Raw genomic sequence first — 20,234 nt, forward strand, 5'->3', positions numbered from 1 at the left:
TGCAGTGTGTTGTGTGTGTGTGTGTGTGTGTGTGTGTGTGTGTGTGTGTGTGTGTGTGTGTGTGTGTGTGTGTGTGTGTGTGTGTGTGTGTGTGTGTGTGTGTGGTTTCGGACTGGCTCAGTAGGGGAGACCAGGGGTTGGTCATGTCATGCCAATTCATGTCAGCACGACAAAACATTGAGGTGAGGGGAATGTATGTGTTTTTCATAGATGAAAGTAAAAAAGTAATATATATTGTTATTTTCTTTGTAAATGTTTAAATTATGGGAGTATCCATAAATAATTATGTTTGTTGAACAGAGAAAAGTGAGAGCTATGTTTCAAACCAATTTCTGAGTTCCTAGGTCAAGCCATGTGGTAAGTAATATCTTAACTAGCATTAGTAATATATGCCATTTAGCAGACGCTTTTATCCAAAGCGACTTACAGTCATGTGTGCATACATTCTACGTATGGGTGGTCGCGGGGATCGAACCCACTACCCTGGCGTTACAAGCGCCATGCTCTACCAACTGAGCTACAGTTGAGTGTTGCCTCTCTCTGACACACATATCTTTCCTGTCACGCACCCACACACGCACATACACACATACATACACATACATGCATACACACACATGCACGCATACATACACAAATGTACAAAACATGTTATTCTCAAGGCATAAAATGCTGTATTTTGTTCTATTAAAGAAAGGCTTAGCTATTTCTAAGGCTGTTTGTTATTTTTCTTCATTTCCTGATACAAAAGGAATAAGTTACTAGTGAACATTGATGACAACTAACCCAGCGATTGGGCTGGTTGTCACAAGTGGACAGTGTGTTTGATGATTTATAACTCCATGTTGGAGTTAAAAAGAGTAAAAACTTTCCTCATTTTAATCCAAGATCTTAGTCTTTATCCTAATATTGAAAAGAGTCTTGTAAGATATACTGGTGCTGAGAAATAGACATGAGAGTAAGAAGTGCGACAACCAACTCTGGTCTCCCCTACACATGATAACCTTGGGAATATTTTGCAGAACAAGAACAAGGGGTTGAGACTGAGAGGAGTTTTTCTTTTTTACTTTAAGTCTCTAGTTTAGTAATTTATATTCAGATATTGGATCTTAATTTGATGATCAGGTGAAATGGACATGGTGGTTGTGTAAGAGGCCCTCAGGTCAGAACATATCTGATGCCACCAGATCCGGGAGACAGGTGTCTTGTCCTCTCTCTAATGCTGAAGTCAACAGATCTCCAACAGATTCAGGTGAAATGTGCTGATCTGTCTATTCCTATCAGACATGGAGGAACATGAAGTTCATTCTGTTTGATGGAAAGGTTATAGTGTGGATACTTTTCTGTTTTATGTCAAATAGGTTTACGGTTTAGAGTTAGGATTTCAGCTGTAAGTGCAATGTATAACCGAAGTCTTTCTTTATCTACTTCTCCAGAGTCAGATGAGCTCAGGGATACCATTTCTGTCAATCCAGCATGACTTCTGCCACGTTCAAAACAACTGGGACCTCGGAACTGGAAAATATCACACTTCCGTGAGTTCAACACAACTGGGAACTCAAAAAAATACATTTGGAGCAGTCATCTAACTAGGAATTCCAAGTTGGGAACTCTGGCCTCTTTCTAGTGCTCCGACCTGAAGATCACTGACGTCATGATTCGATCTTGTTTTTTTCCGAATTCCCAAAAATCACCGTAAATCCAAAGAATGCCGGACTTTGATGACAAAGCTTCATGAAAGAATTTGCCCACAAGAAGGATCGCCATGCCACCTTCCTATTCAAGTGAGCACAGCACAACAGAGTCCAGAAATGTATGCTGCTGCATATCTGATGTAATATGCCAGGGAGATGTGTATACTGTAGCTAAGAAAGTAATACTAAGTGTATGTTGTGTAGTGAGTTGTTAGTAGCCAAATCAAATCAAATTTATTTATATAGCCCTTCGTACATCAGCTGATATCTCAAAGTGCTGTACAGAAATCCAGCCTAAAACCCCAAACAGCAAGCAATGCAGGTGTAGAAGCACGGTGGCTAGGAAAAACTCCATAGAAAGGCCAAAACCTAGGAAGAAACATAGAGAGGAACCAGGCTATGTGGGGTGGCCAGTCCTCTTCTGGCTGTGCCAGGTGGAGATTATAACAGAACATGGCCAAGATGTTCAAATGTTCATAAATAATAATAAGACAGAACAGTTGAAACTGGAGCAGCAGCACGGTCAGGTAGACTGGGGACAGCAATGAGTCATCATGTCAGGTAGTCCTGGGGCATGGTCCTAGGGCTCAGGTCCTCCGAGAGAGAGAAAGAAAGAGAGAAGGAGAGAAGGAGAGAATTAGAGAATGCACACTTAGATTCACACAGGACACCGAATAGGACAGGAGAAGTACTCCAGATATAACAAACTGACCCTAGCCCCCCGACACATAAACTACTGCAGCATAAATACTGGAGGCTGAGACAGGAGGGGTCAGGAGACACTGTGGCCCCATCTGAGGACACCCCCGGACAGGGCCAAACAGGAAGGATATAACCCCACCCACTTTGCCAAAGCACAGCCCCCACACCACTAGATGGATATCTTCAACCACCAACTTACCATCCTGAGACAAGGCTGAGTATAGCCCACAAAGATCTCCGCCATGGCACAACCCAAGAGGGGGCGCCAACCCAGACAGGATGACCACATCAGTGAATCAACCCACTCAGGTGACGCACCCCTTCCAGGGACGGCATGAGAGAGCCCCAGTAAGCCAGTGACCCAGCCCCTGTAATAGGGTTAGAGGCAGAGAATCCCAGTGGAAAGAGGGGAACCGGCCAGGCAGAGACAGCAAGGGAGGTTCGTTGCTCCAGAGCCTTTCCGTTCACCTTCCCACTCCTGGGCCAGACTACACTCAATCATATGACCCACTGAAGAGATGAGTCTTCAGTAAAGACTTAAAGGTTGAGACCGAGTTTGCGTCTCTGACATGGGTAGGCAGACTGTTCCATAAGAATGGAGCTCTATAGGAGAAAGCCCTGCCTCCAGCTGTTTGCTTAGAAATTCTAGGGACAATTAGGAGGCCTGTGTCTTGTGACCGTAGCGTACGTGTAGGTATGTACGGCAGGACCAAATCAGAGAGATAGGTAGGAGCAAGCCCATGTAATGCTTTGTAGCCCATGTGACTCACCCTAATAATGGGGTCGCTTTTACACTCATAACTTAACCTACTGTTCTGACTTGGTGGTGCACATGTAGCTTATAGCCTGTTTTAGAGAAATGTCTTCATCAAATATTGTAAGAGCTTTCATTGTCTGCTTATATGCCCCATTTATTTATCCTACGGTTCTGACTTGGTGTACAGGGAGAATACTGTAAGAATGGCCCATGTTCTGAATTCTGTCGCTGTACATTTTAAAAGTGCTAAACAAATAGTTATATTGACTACGTCCGTCTTAGCTTGCTCATTAACGTCTTAATCAAAATTACGGATAGCCCCTTATCCGCTCACCACTCTCTTATGCCATAGTTTCTACATCTCAATTGTCAGTAGAAACCACATTTGTTTAAGCAAGTCAACCATAACAGCTATGTTTTAAAAAAAGGCAGTGAATGTGGCTGAATGAACTGTTTCGCTGCCAGACAAGGCTCCTCTGATAGCCAGGTGTAGCAGTCGTAAGGATTCCCTGCATGGTGCTGAAAAGAAACAGAGCCCCAATAGTTTGTGGGCACTGTTTTCACCCTTATAGTGCAATTCATTTATTGCATAGTGTTGTGTCGTGGCTTTGCTGGCAATTTGTTTTCGAGTTTGCATCACCAAGATTTACATGCTAAAATTGCTACTGTCCCCTGGTGATTAAACCATTTTTATGCACAAGACACATAACAGGCTTAATGCAGTGATTTAAATAAAATCATATTCTTTATTTTACAAATTTGCACAATAGTGGAATAGTGGTGAACACAAAAATAAACACACTTACTTAAGTGCATACACAGACACACACACACACACACAATCCTGATTTATGACACTGTTTGAAGGCTGACAATCTGTGGGTTGTCAAAGGGGTCGAACACACCTTATCTGAGGCTTTCTCCAGGGAGGGACGTTCCCCCAGAACCCTGGTAGTGTGGACACCATTGGAGGTGTGAAGATGGATGAAATGAATGTTACTGTGTGAATTAAACTGTCATGTTACAAATGTTGATATGTTTTATTGTACTCTAAGTGCTATGGATTTATTGTTAAAGGAAAACGGTGTGATTTTGCTAGCCGGACGGCGGATAGTTCAAGGAGGAGCGACACAGAATGGTGACCCTCCTCAGTTGATGGGGATTTCTTCACGCACGCACACACACACGCTCCTCATACAACATACACACATGAACATTAACACAAACAGACCCAGAATTCCCACGAAGCATAACATCGCCTTCCTTACTTCGATGGGCAATCAGATCACACATAGTCCAGTTAAACCATTTCACATTCACAATGCTCAAATGACCCAGTGACCCATCTATAAAAAAGGAGTGTGAACTGTGAAATATACACAGAGGGGGGTGCTGCTCAATGGTGGGTGACTCCATTCTGTCACGACGTAAACTACAACCCCATTTCTTGAGTCTAATGGAATAATCCCCATAAAAGTGACCAGGCTAGTGACTGATGGGAAAAACCATTGTCTAATGTTTAGTCAACAAGGGTTGCCATTTTCTGATTTCAGTACAGATGATGTGATGTAGCTTAACAAATAATCATGAACAGTGTTCATGATGTCAACATTAATCAGTAAAATCAGTTTTGATTGTCTATGCAATTGCTTGTGACGGGAGATTTATTGAGGGTGGTGACACGAGTGAAAGAGGGAGGGACAGTAGTGAGACAACGTGGGAGGAGTGATAGAAAGAGATGAGGAAGAGAGAAGTAGAGACTGGCAAAGAGAGAGTTGGTAACAACAGCAAACAAGTGAAATAAAACACATTTTTTAAGACTTTTCCCCTTCAAATCTTCCTGTTCCTCCTCAGCAACTCTCCTCCCAGATCTTACATTGCCTTGAACTACAGTTCCAATAGTGCACCTCTCTGTTACTTCCTGTGAAGCTCTCAGGTGATAGGTGGGTTCTAGACCTCCACCTGACCCTGGGTGAGGTGAGTTTTGAGCTGCTGGGCTGCATTGGTGATCTTCCTCTGGTGTCCCAACAGGTTCACCCCCAGGTTCTGCACATCCCTGAGGGAAGGAGAGAAGGAAAGTGTTCAGAAAAGTATCCATTGCTTATAAAAGCATGATTAGCATTTTATGAAAATAACTTTATTGATATTGAAATGGAAGCCCAGGACTCACTCCATGGTTAGCCTGCTGACTCGGTCCAGTGTGTCCAGATGTGCCCTCTCAAACTGGTCCTTATACCTGTCCATCCTCAACGCTGTCAGCCACTCACTGACCGTCGCCACCGACGACAGGTCTGTGGGGGTGGGGCTTAGCAGTGGCTGGGTGGAGCTTGAGTTGGAGAGGGAAAGATCAAGATCGAAAATGATTGGCCTAACATAGCAATGATTCAATACATTTACCTGATAACATAATACGTGCTCTCCTAAGATCACTGTTTGTGAATGTGATCCATTACATCTGCTGTGTAAAATATGGAAGAAAATGCAGATGGGAAGTGTAGTCTCACCGGGGATGCTCTGCCTTGAGGGAGGCAGGGTGTCGTATGAGCCTGTCCAGGGAGGAGAGGAGGGAGTCGAAGCCTAGCCGGTCGCCCCTCTCAGCCTGCCAACACTGCAGCATCAGGGAGTGGAGCGCTGGAGGACAGTTATGGGGGGCTGGGAGACGGTACTGGTCTGCTACCGCCTTCATTACCTGTATTATAGGGAGGGAAGAGAGAGAAGGTAGGGGAGGGGAGAAGAGGTACAGGGGCAGGGAGAGAGAGAGGGAGAGAGGCAAAGGGAGAGAGAGAAGGTAGGGGAGGGGAGAAGAGGAACAGGGGCAGGGAGAGAGAGAGGGAGAGAGGCAAAGGGAGAGAGAGAAGGTAGGGGAGGGGAGAAGAGGAACAGGGGCAGGGAGAGAGAGAGGGAGAGAGGCAAAGGGAGAGAGAGAAGGTAGGGGAGGGGAGAAGAGGAACAGGGGCAGGGAGAGAGAGAGGGAGAGAGGCAAAGGGAGAGAGAGAAGGTAGGGGAGGGGAGAAGAGGTACAGGGGCAGGGGAGAGAGAGAGGGAGAGAGGCAAAGGGAGAGAGAGAAGGTAGGGGAGGGGAGAAGAGGAACAGGGGCAGGGAGAGAGAGAGGGAGAGAGGCAAAGGGAGAGAGAGAAGGTAGGGGAGGGGAGAAGAGGAACAGGGGCAGGGAGGAGAGAGAGAGGGAGAGAGGCAAAGGGAGAGAGAGAAGGTAGGGGAGGGGAGAAGAGGTACAGGGGCAGGGAGAGGGAGAGGGAGAGAGGCAAATGGAGAGAGAGAAGGTAGGGGAGGGGAGAAGAGGAACAGGGGCAGGGAGAGAGAGAGGGAGAGAGGCAAAGGGAGAGAGAGAAGGTAGGGGAGGGAGAAGAGGTACAGGGGCAGGGAGAGGGAGAGAGGCAAATGGAGAGAGAGAAGGTAGGGGAGGGGAGAAGAGGAACAGGGGCAGGGAGAGGGAGAGAGGCAAAGGGAGAGAGAGAAGGTAGGGGGGGGAGAAGAGGAACAGGGGCAGGGAGAGGGAGAGAGGCAAATGGAGAGAGAGGAGGTAGGGGAGGGGAGAAGAGGAACAGGGGCAGGGAGAGGGAGAGAGGCAAAGGGAGAGAGAGAAGGTAGGGGAGGGAGAAGAGGAACAGGGGCAGGGAGAGAGAGAGGGAGAGAGGCAAAGGGGAGAGAGAGAAGGTAGGGGAGGGGAGAAGAGGTACAGGGGCAGGGAGAGGGAGAGAGGCAAATGGAGAGAGAGAAGGTAGGGGAGGGGAGAAGAGGAACAGGGGCAGGGAGAGAGAGAGGGAGAGAGGCAAAGGGAGAGAGAGAAGGTAGGGGAGGGGAGAAGAGGTACAGGGGCAGGGAGAGGGAGAGAGGCAAATGGAGAGAGAGAAGGTAGGGGAGGGGTGAAGAGGAACAGGGGCAGGGAGAGGGAGAGAGGCAAATGGAGAGAGAGAAGGTAGGGGAGGGGTGAAGAGGAACAGGGGCAGGGAGAGGGAGAGAGGCAAATGGAGAGAGAGAAGGTAGGGGAGGGGAGAAGAGGAACAGGGGCAGGGAGAGAGGCAAATGGAGAGAGAGAAGGTAGGGGAGGGGAGAAGAGGAACAGGGGCAGGGAGAGGGAGAGAGGCAAAGGGAGAGAGAGAAGGTACGGGAGGGGAGAAGAGGAACAGGGGCAGGGAGAGGGAGAGAGGCAAATGGATGGAGAGAGAGAAGGTAGGGGAGGGGAGAAGAGGAACAGGGGCAGGGAGAGGGAGAGAGGCAAATGGAGAGAGAGAAGGTAGGGGAGGGGATAAGAGGAACAGGGGCAGGGAGAGGGAGAGAGGCAAAGGGAGAGAGAGAAGGTAGGGGAGGGGAGAAGAGGAACAGGGGCAGGGAGAGGGAGAGAGGCAAATGGAGAGAGAGAAGGTAGGGGAGGGGAGAAGAGGAACAGGGGCAGGGAGAGGGAGAGAGGCAAATGGAGAGAGAGAAGGTAGGGGAGGGGAGAAGAGGAACAGGGGCAGGGAGAGGGAGAGAGGCAAAGGGAGAGAGAGAAGATAAGGGAGGGGAGAAGAGGAACAGGGGCAGGGAGAGGGAGAGAGGCAAATGGAGAGAGAGAAGGTAGGGGAGGGGAGAAGAGGAACAGGGGCAGGGAGAGGGAGAGAGGCAAATGGAGAGAGAGAAGGTACGGGAGGGGAGAAGAGGAACAGGGGCAGGGAGAGGGAGAGAGGCAAAGGGAGAGAGAGTGGTGAAGGGAGGAAGAGCAAAGAGAGAGAGAGAGAGAGAGAGGGGAGAGAGAGAGAGAGGGGGAGAGAGAGGGGGAGAGAGAGGCAGACAGAGGGGGAGAGAGAGGGAGGGAGAGAGAGAGAGAGAGAGAGAGAGAGAGGCAGAGAGAGAGGGAGAGAGAGGGGGCAGAGAGAGGGGAGGAGAGAGGGAGAGAGAGAGAGAGAGAGAGAGAGAGAGAGAGAGAGAGAGAGAGAGAGAGAGAGAGAGAGAGAGAGAGAGAGAGAAAGAAAGAAGGAGGAAGGGTATTAGTAACCATCTGGATGTTAACAAGCTGCCCTATATAGAGAGGTCCCATCAGTACAGAGGGACTTAGAGATGATTAACCATTCTGTTCAGCTGTCAGTGTGTTTAGTCTCTGTTTGGCTCTCGCTTAACCCTCCCACAACTCACTTCCTGATTGCTCATGTCCCAGTATGGCCGCTCGCCATATGACATCACTTCCCACATGAGCACTCCGAAGCTCCAGACATCACTAGCTGAGCTGAACTTGCGATGCTGGAAGGCCTCCGGGGCTGTCCACCTGACAGGAATCTTACTGCCCTGAGAGGAGAGAGAGGGATGAGTGGTTGAGAGAGGAGAGCGATGGGGATGAGTGGTTGAGAGAGCAGAGCGATGGGGATGAGTGGTTGAGAGAGGAGAGCAATGGGGATGAGTGGTTGAGAGAGGAGAGCGATGGGGATGAGTGGTTGAGAGAGGAGAGCAATGGGGATGAGTGGTTGAGAGAGGAGAGCAATGGGGATGAGTGGTTGAGAGAGGAGAGTGATGGGGATGAGTGGTTGAGAGAGGAGAGCGATGGGGATGAGTGGTTGAGAGAGGAGAGCGATGGGGATGAGTGGTTGAGAGAGGAGAGCGATGGGGATGTGTGGTTGAGAGAGGAGAGCGATGGGGATGAGTGGTTGAGAGAGGAGAGCAATGGGGATGAGTGGTTGAGAGAGGAGAGCGATGGGGATGAGTGGTTGAGAGAGGAGAGCAATGGGGATGAGTGGTTGAGAGAGGAGAGCGATGGGGATGAGTGGTTGAGAGAGGAGAGAGAGAGATGAGTGGTTGAGAGAGGAGAGCGATGGGGATGAGTGGTTGAGAGAGGAGAGAGAGAGATGAGTGGTTGAGAGAGGAGAGCGATGGGGATGAGTGGTTGAGAGAGGAGAGAGAGAGATGAGTGGTTGAGAGAGGAGAGAGAGAGATGAGTGGTTGAGAGAGGAGAGAGAGAGATGAGTGGTTGAGAGAGGAGAGAGAGAGATGAGTGGTTGAGAGAGGAGAGAGAGAGATGAGTGGTTGAGAGAGGAGAGCGATGGGGATGAGTGGTTGAGAGAGGAGAGCAATGGGGATGAGTGGTTGAGAGAGGAGAGTGATGGGGATGAGTGGTTGAGAGAGGAGAGCGATGGGGATGAGTGGTTGAGAGAGGAGAGAGAGGGATGAGTGGTTGAGGACTGTGAATGTTGTGATCTTCTATTAACACAAGTAGTCTTTTAGAGTGGAAATACAAGACTAATCATCATTAAACAAACACAGAAGCATATCAACAGGAAAATTAAAATTTCCCAGCAGCATGTACCAGTGAGGCAGTGTAGGTGGGCATGTTATGGTCCAGACCCCTCATGAGGCGCGACAGCCCAAAGTCAGACACCTTACACACCAGGTTAGAGTTGACCAGCACGTTCCTGGCAGCCAGGTCCCGGTGGACAAAGTTCCTCTCAGAGAGGTACCTCATCCCAGCCCCAACACCCCTCACCATCCCTACCAGCTGGAGAACACTGAACTGGTCCTCATTCTCCTGGGGAGTGAGAGAGATGGAGAGATAGAGAGAGATAGATTATTGTCAGTTATTGTAATATAATGTAGTGTTTTCTCAGTCTCACCCTGAGGAGTTAGTTATTGTGTACATGGGAGTACAATGTAGTCTAACGTTGTGTAGATGGGAGTTGTAGTTCTTTGTCTAACATGGTGTAGCTGTTGTAGCTCTCACCCTGAGGAAGGCATCTAGTGGTCCATTCTCCATGAACTCAGTGATGATCCTCTCTGGTGGGTTGTGGGTGACCACCCCCTCCAGCTTCAGCACGTTGGGGTGGTCAAACTGTCCCAGCACCCCCGCCTCCGTCATAAACACTGCCTTCTCTCTGTCTGTCACGCCCCAGCGTAGCGTCTTCACCGCCACCAGCACCTCCCTACGACCCAGGGGCCGGTAGCGCCCCCGAGACACCTCCCCAAACTGGGCTGGAGGGGGTGGGGGAAGGGTGGGAGAGAGAGAGAGAGAGATATTATGAGTTTAGTTTGGACCCAGCTTGACTCCTGGCCCAATTTATTAGCTATGAAAACACCTGACAAGCTTTTTTACAGAACTATCCCTGTAAGCATGGATCAAACCAGGACTCCTACCTGCACCAATCACTTCTTCTATCTTAAGGTGAGAGGGGTCGATCTCACGGGCAAACTCCTTGACCGCCTCACTGGGGTCCTCATAGGTGGAAGGGTCTACGTAGTACTTCACCCCCCCTGACAGAAGGAACACACAGAGCAGGGATGGCTGTAGTGAACCAGTACAACTACAAAATAGGGCCTGTGAAGTGTGTTGATGTACAGTATTTGGCCCTAGACTTGGACATGTTTGGGTCAAGCCATGCTGCGTGACATGCTGTGTGATGGCAGAACACTGAGCCCAGAGGGATAATGACACCCTCAATAAAAACATACTGTGTTTGTACAAGCAGAACATGTATTTCTTCCTCTTCTCATCTTTCTCCCTCCTTATCCCTCTCCCTTCCATTGCCCACGTCTTTTTCTCTCTGTCTCTCTACAGATGTCTCATGCTGTCACTCTCTCTTCTTCTCTGTCTTTCCCTCCCCTCTCCCCCTCTTTCTCCCACAAGCCCTTGGGGTTATGATGGTAATGGGCATTAGACACGGTCACTACTTCCATTCTCCTCTATAACACAGTGCAGAGGCATCCTCTGCACCAACATGTCAACTACACCATAGAAGTAGCATATACTGTATGTGCAGCTGAGAATATGACAGACAGAATGGTAATAATAGCCATCATACACCCTGACTCACCTTTGTGGCTGATGTACCTCTGGAGTCTGTCACTGTAGGGGCTCTCCCTCCTCTTACTGAGTAAAGACAACAAACCAGTGTTTCAGAACATTGCACTGTGTGTGTGTGTGTGTGTGTGCGCGTGTGTGTGTGTGTGTGTGTGTGTGTGTGTGTGTGTGTGTGTGTGTGTGTGTGTGTGTGTGTGTGTGTGTGTGTGTGTGTGTGTGTGTGTGTGTGTGTGTGTGTGTGTGTGTGTGTGTGTGTGTGTGTGTGTGTGTGTGTGTGACATGATCATGTATGTGTGAATGGGATTTAAGGACCCACTCACCTGCGGAACACAAAAACGACCACTATCGCCACAACGACCAGGAGGAAGGCTGCTCCGCCCATCACAGAACCAACCAATAGAGGGAGCCGATTCTGGATCTGCTTAGAACTCCCCTCTGAGAAAGAAAAAGTGAGAAGCAGAGAGCGATTTAGAGGGTGTGTTTGACTGTGTGTGTATGTGAGTGTGTGTGTGGTGCGTGCATTTGTGTGTGAGTTACCCAGAGCCAATGTAGTGAAGTAGATAGTATGACTGTAGGGGCCATAGCCCCTCTCGTTACGGGCCCTGATCTGGAAGGCGTAGATGGAGCCAGGAGCCAGAGAGTTGACGGTCACTGTGTTGGTCTCACTGAACACACTCACTGCACTGTCCTCATCTGAACCCTGGGAGAGAGAGAGGGGGGGGGGTGGCTCAGTCTCTGGGTGTATGTACTTGTGTCTACATGCATGTGTGTAGCCTGTACCTTGTCGTAGTATCTGAGCTGGTACTCCAGTATGTCTCCATTGGGTCTGTCAGGCTGTGGCCAGGACAGGGTGATGGAGTCTGGGGCTCGACTCAACTGGTGCAGGCTAGGGACCGGAGAGGGTACTGGGAGAGAGAGAGAGACGGTGAGAGAGATGTATGAGTTTTGTAAAGAAGAGGGAGGAAGAAAGAGGAACAGGAGAGAAAACATAAGCTGGTCTTGCCAGATCATGTCATTTCTGTAGTGACCAGATGGGGGCAGCATGACACAGACTAGTGAATGAGCCAGCTCTGTAGAGTGCTGTATGGCCAAAGACTTGTATAACTGACCCAAGATAGACCAAAGCCTGTTGTTTCCAATGGGAGAAAATGAATCATAATGGGAAGAACAAGCAAGGAGGTGGGTAGAGCTAAGCACAAGCTAGTGAGATCCTATTGGAGCGTTCTATCATTTTTGTGTTGCTATCATGTTGTTGTCATGTTGTGTTGCTACCATGCTATGTTGTTGTCTTAGGTCTCTCTTTATGTAGTGTTGTGTTGTCTCTCTTGTCATGATGTGTGTTTTGTCCTATATTTATTTATTTTAATCCCAGCCCCCGTCCCCACAGGAGGTCTTTTGCCTTTTGGTAGGCCGTCATTGTAAATAAGAATTTGTTCTTAACTGACTTGCCTAGTTAAATAAAAAATACAATGAATTAATTAATTTGGGAACGCCTACTATGAAGTGCCCGTCTGCAATAACTCAATAAGCCCTTTTCCTTCTAAACAACAACATTTTTTAGAAACGTTGGCAAAGGGTATAAAAACCGCAGCCCATTCTGTTTGTTACAGATTATAGTTTCGGAAACAGATAACTGTATGGAGATCAAATGTTTAATCAATGAGAAAATGAGCAGAATGTCGCCAACTGGGTTTACTCTGATCACCATATTTGGTAGTGAGTAGAAACGCCAACCAGATGCTTCACATTTATACATCCATTGAAATATCTGTCTCATTGTTCTATCTGTCGTATGGACTTGCCTGCCAGACTTAGCTGTGTATCTATTAGAATTCCTGTCATTTCACAACCCCAAATGCTTTCTCTAACTCACAGAAGGCAACACAAACAGAGGTTATAACAAGCTAATAATACCATTATTATTAGCAGATCTCTGGCCGTATGGGGGCTTCAAAATGTTATTTGTTCAAATCTAATTGGCTATTAGAAATTCTTTATTTTCAAAAGGAGGAATATTGCTAAATAAAAAGTTAAATAAAAAGTTTCTCTCTGTCTGTCTATAAACTATCTGTCTATACTGTCTGTCTGTAAACTCTCTCCCCCTCTCTCCGTCCCTCTCTATATCTCTCTGTCTGTCTAGAAACTGTCTGTCTATACTGTCTGTCTGTAAACTCTCTCCCTCTCTCTCCGTCCCTCTCTATATCTCTCTGGCTGTCTATAAACTGTCTGTCTATACTGTCTGTCTGTAAACTCTCTCCCTCTCTCTCCGTCCCTCTCTATATCTCTCTGTCTGTCTAGAAACTGTCTGTCTATACTGTCTGTCTGTAAACTCTCTCCCTCTCTCTCCGTCCCTCTCTATATCTCTCTTCTGAGCATAATGTGAGCTGACAGGATATCGAGCCCAGAGAGCAGGACCGGAAAAGATGGAGAGCAGAAAAGAGGGAGAGATAGAAACCCATACTCAAAGAAACTGATGTAGACTGACAGACATGAAGTACACACAAGTAAGTTACAACATATAAAGTGATTTTCAAACACTATGAAATTCACGGTGACATGGGGAGCAACACGAGAAACTTCTTGCAGGATTTGAAAATTACTTTTAATCCTACAGTGTGATGTTAATGAGAAGCCTTTTAACCACAGATCATAGAAATGCTGTTTTCACGTATGTAGACACTGGTTTGGTGCTGGAGATGAAAAGCGGCAGAAGGGCCCTTTAAGCCTGACTCATGCTCTCACCTGATTGGCTAGTAGTGAAATTGATGCTGGTGAATTGAGGTGGGAAAGGACTCAGAGCTGAGACATCATTGACTGCTTGCACCTGTCAATCAACAGCAGGAAAAAGTAAGACAAGGTTAGGTTAACTAAGTAGGTGTATATTTAATCCAGTATCTATATGAGGTAGGTGACTCTATTGCACAAGTTTTATACCTATATGAGGTAGGTGATGGGAAATGTAGTGTCTATAGGGGATAGGGATCAGGGAAGTTTTAGTTCTACCTGTATGAGATAGTTAACTCTAATACTCATGGGAGTTATAGTCCTACATGTAAGAGGTATGTAAATCTAGTGCTCATGGGAGTTGTAGTCATACCTGTATAAGGTAGGTGACTCTGGTGAGCAGGTTGTTGAGGGTGACCTTGGTCTGCTTGATGCCAGTCTGGGATGGGGTGAAGGTGACCGCCTCTCCACACCAGGAGCACGCCCCCGGGGCGGTGAAGGTGGCAGAGGGACAGATCCTACACACCACCCCATACCACACCTCGCTCCGACCACCCATGTCCACTGGAGGGCGCCAGCGCAGAGACACCCCACCATCACTACTCTCATACTCCCAGGAGACAGAGGTCGGAGCAGAGGGAGAGCCTGGGGGGGAAAAAGAGAGAGAGAGAGGGGGGGGGGGGTGGAGTGAGAGATTAAACATTTTGAACCTCTTTGGGTCAGTACTAGTGCCAACAGCCAGCATCAACACATTAAAACAGCATTCATCAACTCCAGTTGTCACATGATCATGGCTCAGGGACAGATAGAGTGAATGAGTGATGTCAGAGAAAGACAGAGAAAGAGGGATGGGGACTGGGGAGACAAATGGGGCTTAGAAAGTAAGGCACAACATATGTTAGTGAACAATAATCTAATCATTTAAATGTAATCTAGGAAGAGAGGAAGCGAGAGATGGATAAGAAGGGAAGGAAGGAGAGAGAGTAAGGGAGGGAGAAAGAGGGAAGGAAGGAGAGAGAGTAAGGGAGGGAGAAATAGGGAAGGAAGGAGAGAGAGTAAGGGAGGGAGAAAGAGGGAAGGAAGGAGAGAGAGTAAGGGAGGGAGAAAGAGGGAAGGAAGGAGAGAGAGTAAGGGAGGGAGAAAGAGGGAAGGAAGGAGAGAGAGTAAGGGAGGGAGAAAGAGGGAAGGAAGGAGAGAGAGTAAGGGAGGGAGAAAGAGGGAAGGAAGGAGAGAGAGTAAGGGAGGGAGAAATACAAAAGGAAAGAAAAGGCCTTCAGAAAGTTCACCCCTTGACCTTTTCCACATGTTGTTGTGTTTCAGCAATAATTAAAAATAGATACAATTGAGTCACTGGCCTATACACAATAGCCCATAATGTCAAAGTTAAATTATGATTTGAGACATTTTTACAAATTAATACAAAATGAAAAGCTGAATGTCTTGAGTCAATAAATATTCAACCCCTTTGTTATGTCAAGCCTAAATAAGTTCAGGAGTAAACATTTTGCTTAACAAGTCACATAATAAGTTGCATGGACTCTGTGAGCAATAATAGTGATTATCATGGTTTCTAAATGTCTACCTCATCACTGTACCCCACACATACAATTATCTGTAAGGTCCATCAGTTGAGCAGTGAGTATCAAACACAGATTCAACCACAAAGACCAGGGAGGTTTTCCAATGACTCACAAAGAAGGGCACCTATTGGTAGATGGATAAAAATAAAAAAGCAGACATTGAATATTCCTTTGAGCATTGTGAAGTTATTAATTACAATTCCAAAATACAGGCGTCCTTCCCTAACTCAGCTGCCAGAGAAGAAAGAAACCACTCAGGGATTTTTACCATGAGGCCAATGGTGACTTTACAACAGTTACAGAGTTTAATGGCTGTGACGGGAGAACTGAGGATGGATCAACCACATTGTAGTTACTCCACAATACTAATCTAAATGACAGAGTGAAAAGAGGGAAACCTGTACAGAATAAAAATACTCCAAAACACGCATCCTGTTAGCAACAAGGCACTAAAGTAATACTGTAAAACATGCATCCTGTTAGCAACAAGGCACTAAAGTAATACTGTAAAACATGCATCCTGTTAGCAACAAGGCACTAAAGTAATACTGTAAAACACGCATCCTGTTAGCAACAAGGCACTAATACTGTAAAACACGCATCCTGTTAGCAACAAGGAACTAAAGTAATACTGTAAAACATGCATCCTGTTAGCAACAAGGCACTAAAGTAATACTGTAAAACATGCATCCTGTTAGCAACAAGGCACTAAAGTAATACTGTAAAACACGCATCCTGTTAGCAACAAGGCACTAAAGTAATATTGTAAAACATGCATCCTGTTAGCAACAAGGCACTAAAGTAATACTGTAAAACATGCATCCTGTTAGCAAGAAGGCACTAAAGAAATACTGTAAAACACGCATCCTGTTAGCAACAAGGCACTAAAGTAATACTGTAAAACATGCATCCTGTTAGCAACAAGGCACTAAAGTAATACTGTAAAACATGCATCCTGTTAGCAACAAGGCACTAAAGTAATACTGTAAAACATGCATCCTGTTAGCAACAAGGCACTAAAGTAATACTGTAAAACACGCATCCTGTTAGCAACAAGGCACTAAAGTAATACTGTAAAACACGCATCCTGTTAGCAACAAGGAACTAAAGTAATACTGTAAAACATGCATCCTGTTAGCAACAAGGCACTAAAGTAATACTGTAAAACATGCATCCTGTTAGCAACAAGGCACTAAAGTAATACTGTAAAACATGCATCCTGTTAGCAACAAGGCACTAAAGTAATACTGTAAAACACGCATCCTGTTAGCAACAAGGCACTAAAGTAATATTGTAAAACACGCATCCTGTTAGCAACAAGGCACTAAAGTAATACTGTAAAACATGCATCCTGTTAGCAACAAGGCACTAAAGTAATACTGTAAAACACGCATCCTGTTAGCAACAAGGCACTAAAGTAATATTGTAAAACACGCATCCTGTTAGCAACAAGGCACTAAAGTAATACTGTAAAACATGCATCCTGTTAGCAACAAGGCACTAAAGTAATACTGTAAAACACGCATCCTGTTAGCAACAAGGCACTAAAGTAATATTGTAAAACACGCATCCTGTTAGCAACAAGGCACTAAAGTAATACTGTAAAACATGCATCCTGTTAGCAACAAGGCACTAAAGTAATACTGCAACAAAAAACAACTTTATGTCCTGAATACAAAGTGTTATGTTTGGGGCAAATCCAACACAACAAATCACTGATGTCACTTGTTCATAAATCCACTTCAATCAGTGTAAAGAAGGATTTTTAAGCCTTGAGACAATTGATGCATGGATTGTGTATGTGTACCATTCAGAGGGTGAATGGGCAAGACATTTTCAAGAACTGCAACGCTGCTGGGGTTTTCCACACTTTCACAGTTTCTCGTGTGTACTAACAATGGTCCACCACCCAATAATATCCGGCCAACATGACAACTGTGGGAAGCATTGGAGTCAACATGGGCCAGCATCCCTGTGGAACGCTTTAGACACCTTGTAGAGTCCATGCCCTGACGAATTGAGGCTGTTCTGAGGGCAAAGGGGGGTTCAACTCAATATTAGGAAGGTGTTTCTAACACTGGAGTTGTTTACCAAGAACACAGTGAATGTTCCTGAGTGGCCTAGTTACATTCTTGACTTAAATCGGCTTGAAAATCTATGGCAAGACTTGAAAATGTCTGTCTAGCAATGATCAACAACCAACTTGACAGCGCTAGTAGAATTTAAAATAATAATAATGTGCAAATATTGTACAATCCAGGTGTGCAAAGACTAATCACTCTAAGCTGTAATCACTGCCAAATGTGTTCCTAACATGCATTGACTCAGAGGTTTGAATACTTATGTAAATGAGATATTTCTGTATTTCATTTTCAATACATTTACAAAAATTCCTTTTGTCATTATGGGGTACTGTGTATAGATGGGTGAGAGAAAAAAATCTATTGAATCCATTTTGAATTCAGGCTGTAACACAACAAAATGTGGAATAAGTCAGGGGGTGTGAATACTCTCTGAAAGCACTGTGCGTATTACATGTGCTGAAGTAGATACTTATCTCTGGGTAAAAGCATCGACTAAATGACTCAATATATATGTTACATCATCTCAAGAAAGGTGAAAGCTTTTCAATCAGACAGATCTATTTGTTCACAATGCTGCTAGTGCATGTAGCTAATCTGATTCGCACACACACCCACACCCACACACACCCACACACACACACACACACAGCTCACTTGTGCAGGCGGAGGAGTTGACGTCGGCGGGTGCTCTGTAGAAGCCGCTGCGACACTCACACACACGCGATCCCTCCTGACTGGTTCTGCTGTTAGACGGACACACTGAACACGGAACCGAACCCAACACCGACTTAAAGTACCCCACTGGACATTCTGCAGAGAGAGAGAGAGAGAGACAGGGTGAGAGAGAGGGAGAGAGAGAGAGAGAGAGAGAGAGAGAGAGAGAGAGAGAGAGAGAGAGAGAGAGAGAGAGAGAGAGAGAGAGAGAGAGAGAGAGAGAGAGAGAGAGAGAGAGGGAGAGAGAGAGGGAGGGAGAGAGAGAGAGAGAGAGAGAAGAGAGAGAGGGAGAGAGAGAAGAGAGAGAGGGAGAGAGAGAGAGAGAAGAGAGAGAGAGACAGGGTGAGAGAGAGGGAGAGAGAGAGAGAGAGAGAGAGAGAGAGAGAGTGAGAGAGAGAGAGAGAGAGAGTGAGAGAGAGAGAGAAGAGAGAGAGGGAGAGAGAGAGAGAGAAGAGAGAGAGAGACAGGGTGAGAGAGAGGGAGAGAGAGAGAGAGAGAGAGAGAGAGTGTTATCAGTTATATGAGACCGTATTAAAAAATAGCTTTTTTCATTCTTGAAAATATTCTCAGAACACTTTCAGCATGGTCTGTTCATTATGTTAGGTGATAACTACTGGGGTTTATGAGACAGGCACAGAACGAGATAATGAGAGAGTGTGTGTGTGTATCTGTCATTGTGTGTATCTGTCATTGTGTGTGTGTGTGTGTGTGTGTGTGTGTGTGTGTGTGTGTGTGTGTGTGTGTGTGTGTGTGTGTGTGTGTGTGTGTGTGTGTGTGTGTGTGTGTGTGTGTGTGTGTGTGTGTGTGTGTGTTTAGTGTGTGTATCTGTCATTGTGTGTGTGTGTGTGTGTGTATCTGTCATTGTGTGTGTGTATCTGTCAGTGTGTGTGTGTATGTCATTGTGCGTGTATGTGTGTGTATCTGTCATTGTGTGTGTGTATCTATCAGTGTGTGTGTGTGTATGTCATTGTGCGTGTATGTGTGTGTATCTGTCATTGTGAGTGTGTGTGTGTGTATCTGTCATTGTGTGTGTGTGTGTGTGTGTGTATCTGTCATTGTGTGTGTGTGTGGGTGTGTGTGTGTATCTGTCATTGTGTGTGTGTATCTGTCATTGTGTGTGTGTATCTGTCATTGTGTGTGTGTGTGTGTGAGTATCTGTCATTGTGTGTGTGTGTGTGTGAGTATCTGCCATTGTGTGTGTGTGTGTGTGTGTATCTGTCATTGTGTGTGTGTGAGTATCTGTCGTGTGTGTGTGTGTGTGTGTATCTGTCATTGTGTGTGTGTGAGTATCTGTCGTGTGTGTGTGTGTGTGTGTGTCTGTCATTGTGTGTGTATCTGTCATTGTGCGTGTGTGTGTTTATCTGTCATTGTGTGTGTGTGTGTGTGTGTGTGTGTGTGTGTGTGTGTGTAGCTTTCATTGTGTGTGTATCTGTCATTGTGGGTGTGTGTGTATCTGTCATTGTGAATGAGTGTGTGTGTATCTGTCATTGTGTGTGTGTGTGTGTAGCTGTCATTGTGTGTGTGTATCTGTCATTGTGTGTGTGCGTGTGTGTGTGTGTGTATCTGTCATTGTGCGTGTGTGTGTGTGTGTGTATCTGTCATTGTGTGTGTGTGTGTGTGTGTGTAGCTGTCATTGTGTGTGTGTATCTGTCATTGTGTGTGTGCGTGTGTGTGTGTGTGTGTATCTGTCATTGTGCGTGTGTGTGTGTGTATCTGTCATTGTGTGTGTAGCTTTCATTGTGAATGAGTGTGTGTGTATCTGTCATTGTGTGTGTGTTTGTGTGTGCATCTGTCATTGTGTGCGTGTTTGTGTGTGTATCTGTCATTGTGTGTGTGTGTGTATCTGTCATTGTGTGCGTGTGCGTGTGTATCTGTCATTGTGTGTGTGAGTATCTGTCGTGTGTGTGTGTGTGTGTCTGTCATTTTGTGTGATTCTGTCATTGTGCGTGTGTGTGTGTGTATCTGTCATTGTGTGTGTGTGTAGCTGTCATTGTGTGTGTGTGTATCTGTCATTGTGTGTGTGTGTAGCTGTCATTGTGTGTGTGTGTATCTGTCATTATGTGCGTGTTTGTGTGTGTATCTGTCATTATGTGCGTGTTTGTGTGTGTATCTGTCATTGTGTGCGTGTTTGTGTGTGCATCTGTCATTGTGTGCGTGTTTGTGTGTGCATCTGTCATTGTGTGCGTGTTTGTGTGTGTATC

General features: G+C 46.2%; 1 protein-coding gene across 3 annotated transcripts in view; it reads right to left on the bottom strand.

Moving 5' to 3' along the window:
• Positions 1-3,879: 3,879 nt before the first annotated feature.
• The window catches only part of LOC123996569 (ephrin type-B receptor 5-like), a 74,028-nt gene continuing 57,673 nt past the window's right edge, over positions 3,880-20,234 (bottom strand). The window contains exons 6-19 of one of the 3 annotated variants that reach the window (XM_046300013.1): positions 17,974-18,129; positions 14,029-14,300; positions 13,674-13,755; positions 11,712-11,836; positions 11,469-11,631; positions 11,252-11,366; positions 10,945-11,000; positions 10,268-10,384; positions 9,858-10,105; positions 9,447-9,665; positions 8,285-8,434; positions 5,658-5,833; positions 5,324-5,479; positions 3,880-5,209 (exon numbers count right to left, since the gene is read on the bottom strand). In XM_046300013.1, the coding sequence (XP_046155969.1) occupies positions 5,104-5,209; positions 5,324-5,479; positions 5,658-5,833; positions 8,285-8,434; positions 9,447-9,665; positions 9,858-10,105; positions 10,268-10,384; positions 10,945-11,000; positions 11,252-11,366; positions 11,469-11,631; positions 11,712-11,836; positions 13,674-13,755; positions 14,029-14,300; positions 17,974-18,129 (2,141 nt within the window). In that variant the 3' untranslated portion in view covers positions 3,880-5,103. Of the gene's footprint in view, positions 5,210-5,323; positions 5,480-5,657; positions 5,843-8,284; positions 8,435-9,446; positions 9,666-9,857; positions 10,106-10,267; positions 10,385-10,944; positions 11,001-11,251; positions 11,367-11,468; positions 11,632-11,711; positions 11,837-13,673; positions 13,756-14,028; positions 14,301-17,973; positions 18,130-20,234 lie in introns of all 3 variants that reach the window. The other 2 variants (XM_046300012.1, XM_046300015.1) reach the window with 2 other exon arrangements.

This window comes from Oncorhynchus gorbuscha, linkage group LG15, assembly GCF_021184085.1.
Source record: "Oncorhynchus gorbuscha isolate QuinsamMale2020 ecotype Even-year linkage group LG15, OgorEven_v1.0, whole genome shotgun sequence".
In the NCBI taxonomy this organism is placed as follows: Eukaryota; Metazoa; Chordata; class Actinopteri; order Salmoniformes; family Salmonidae; genus Oncorhynchus; species Oncorhynchus gorbuscha.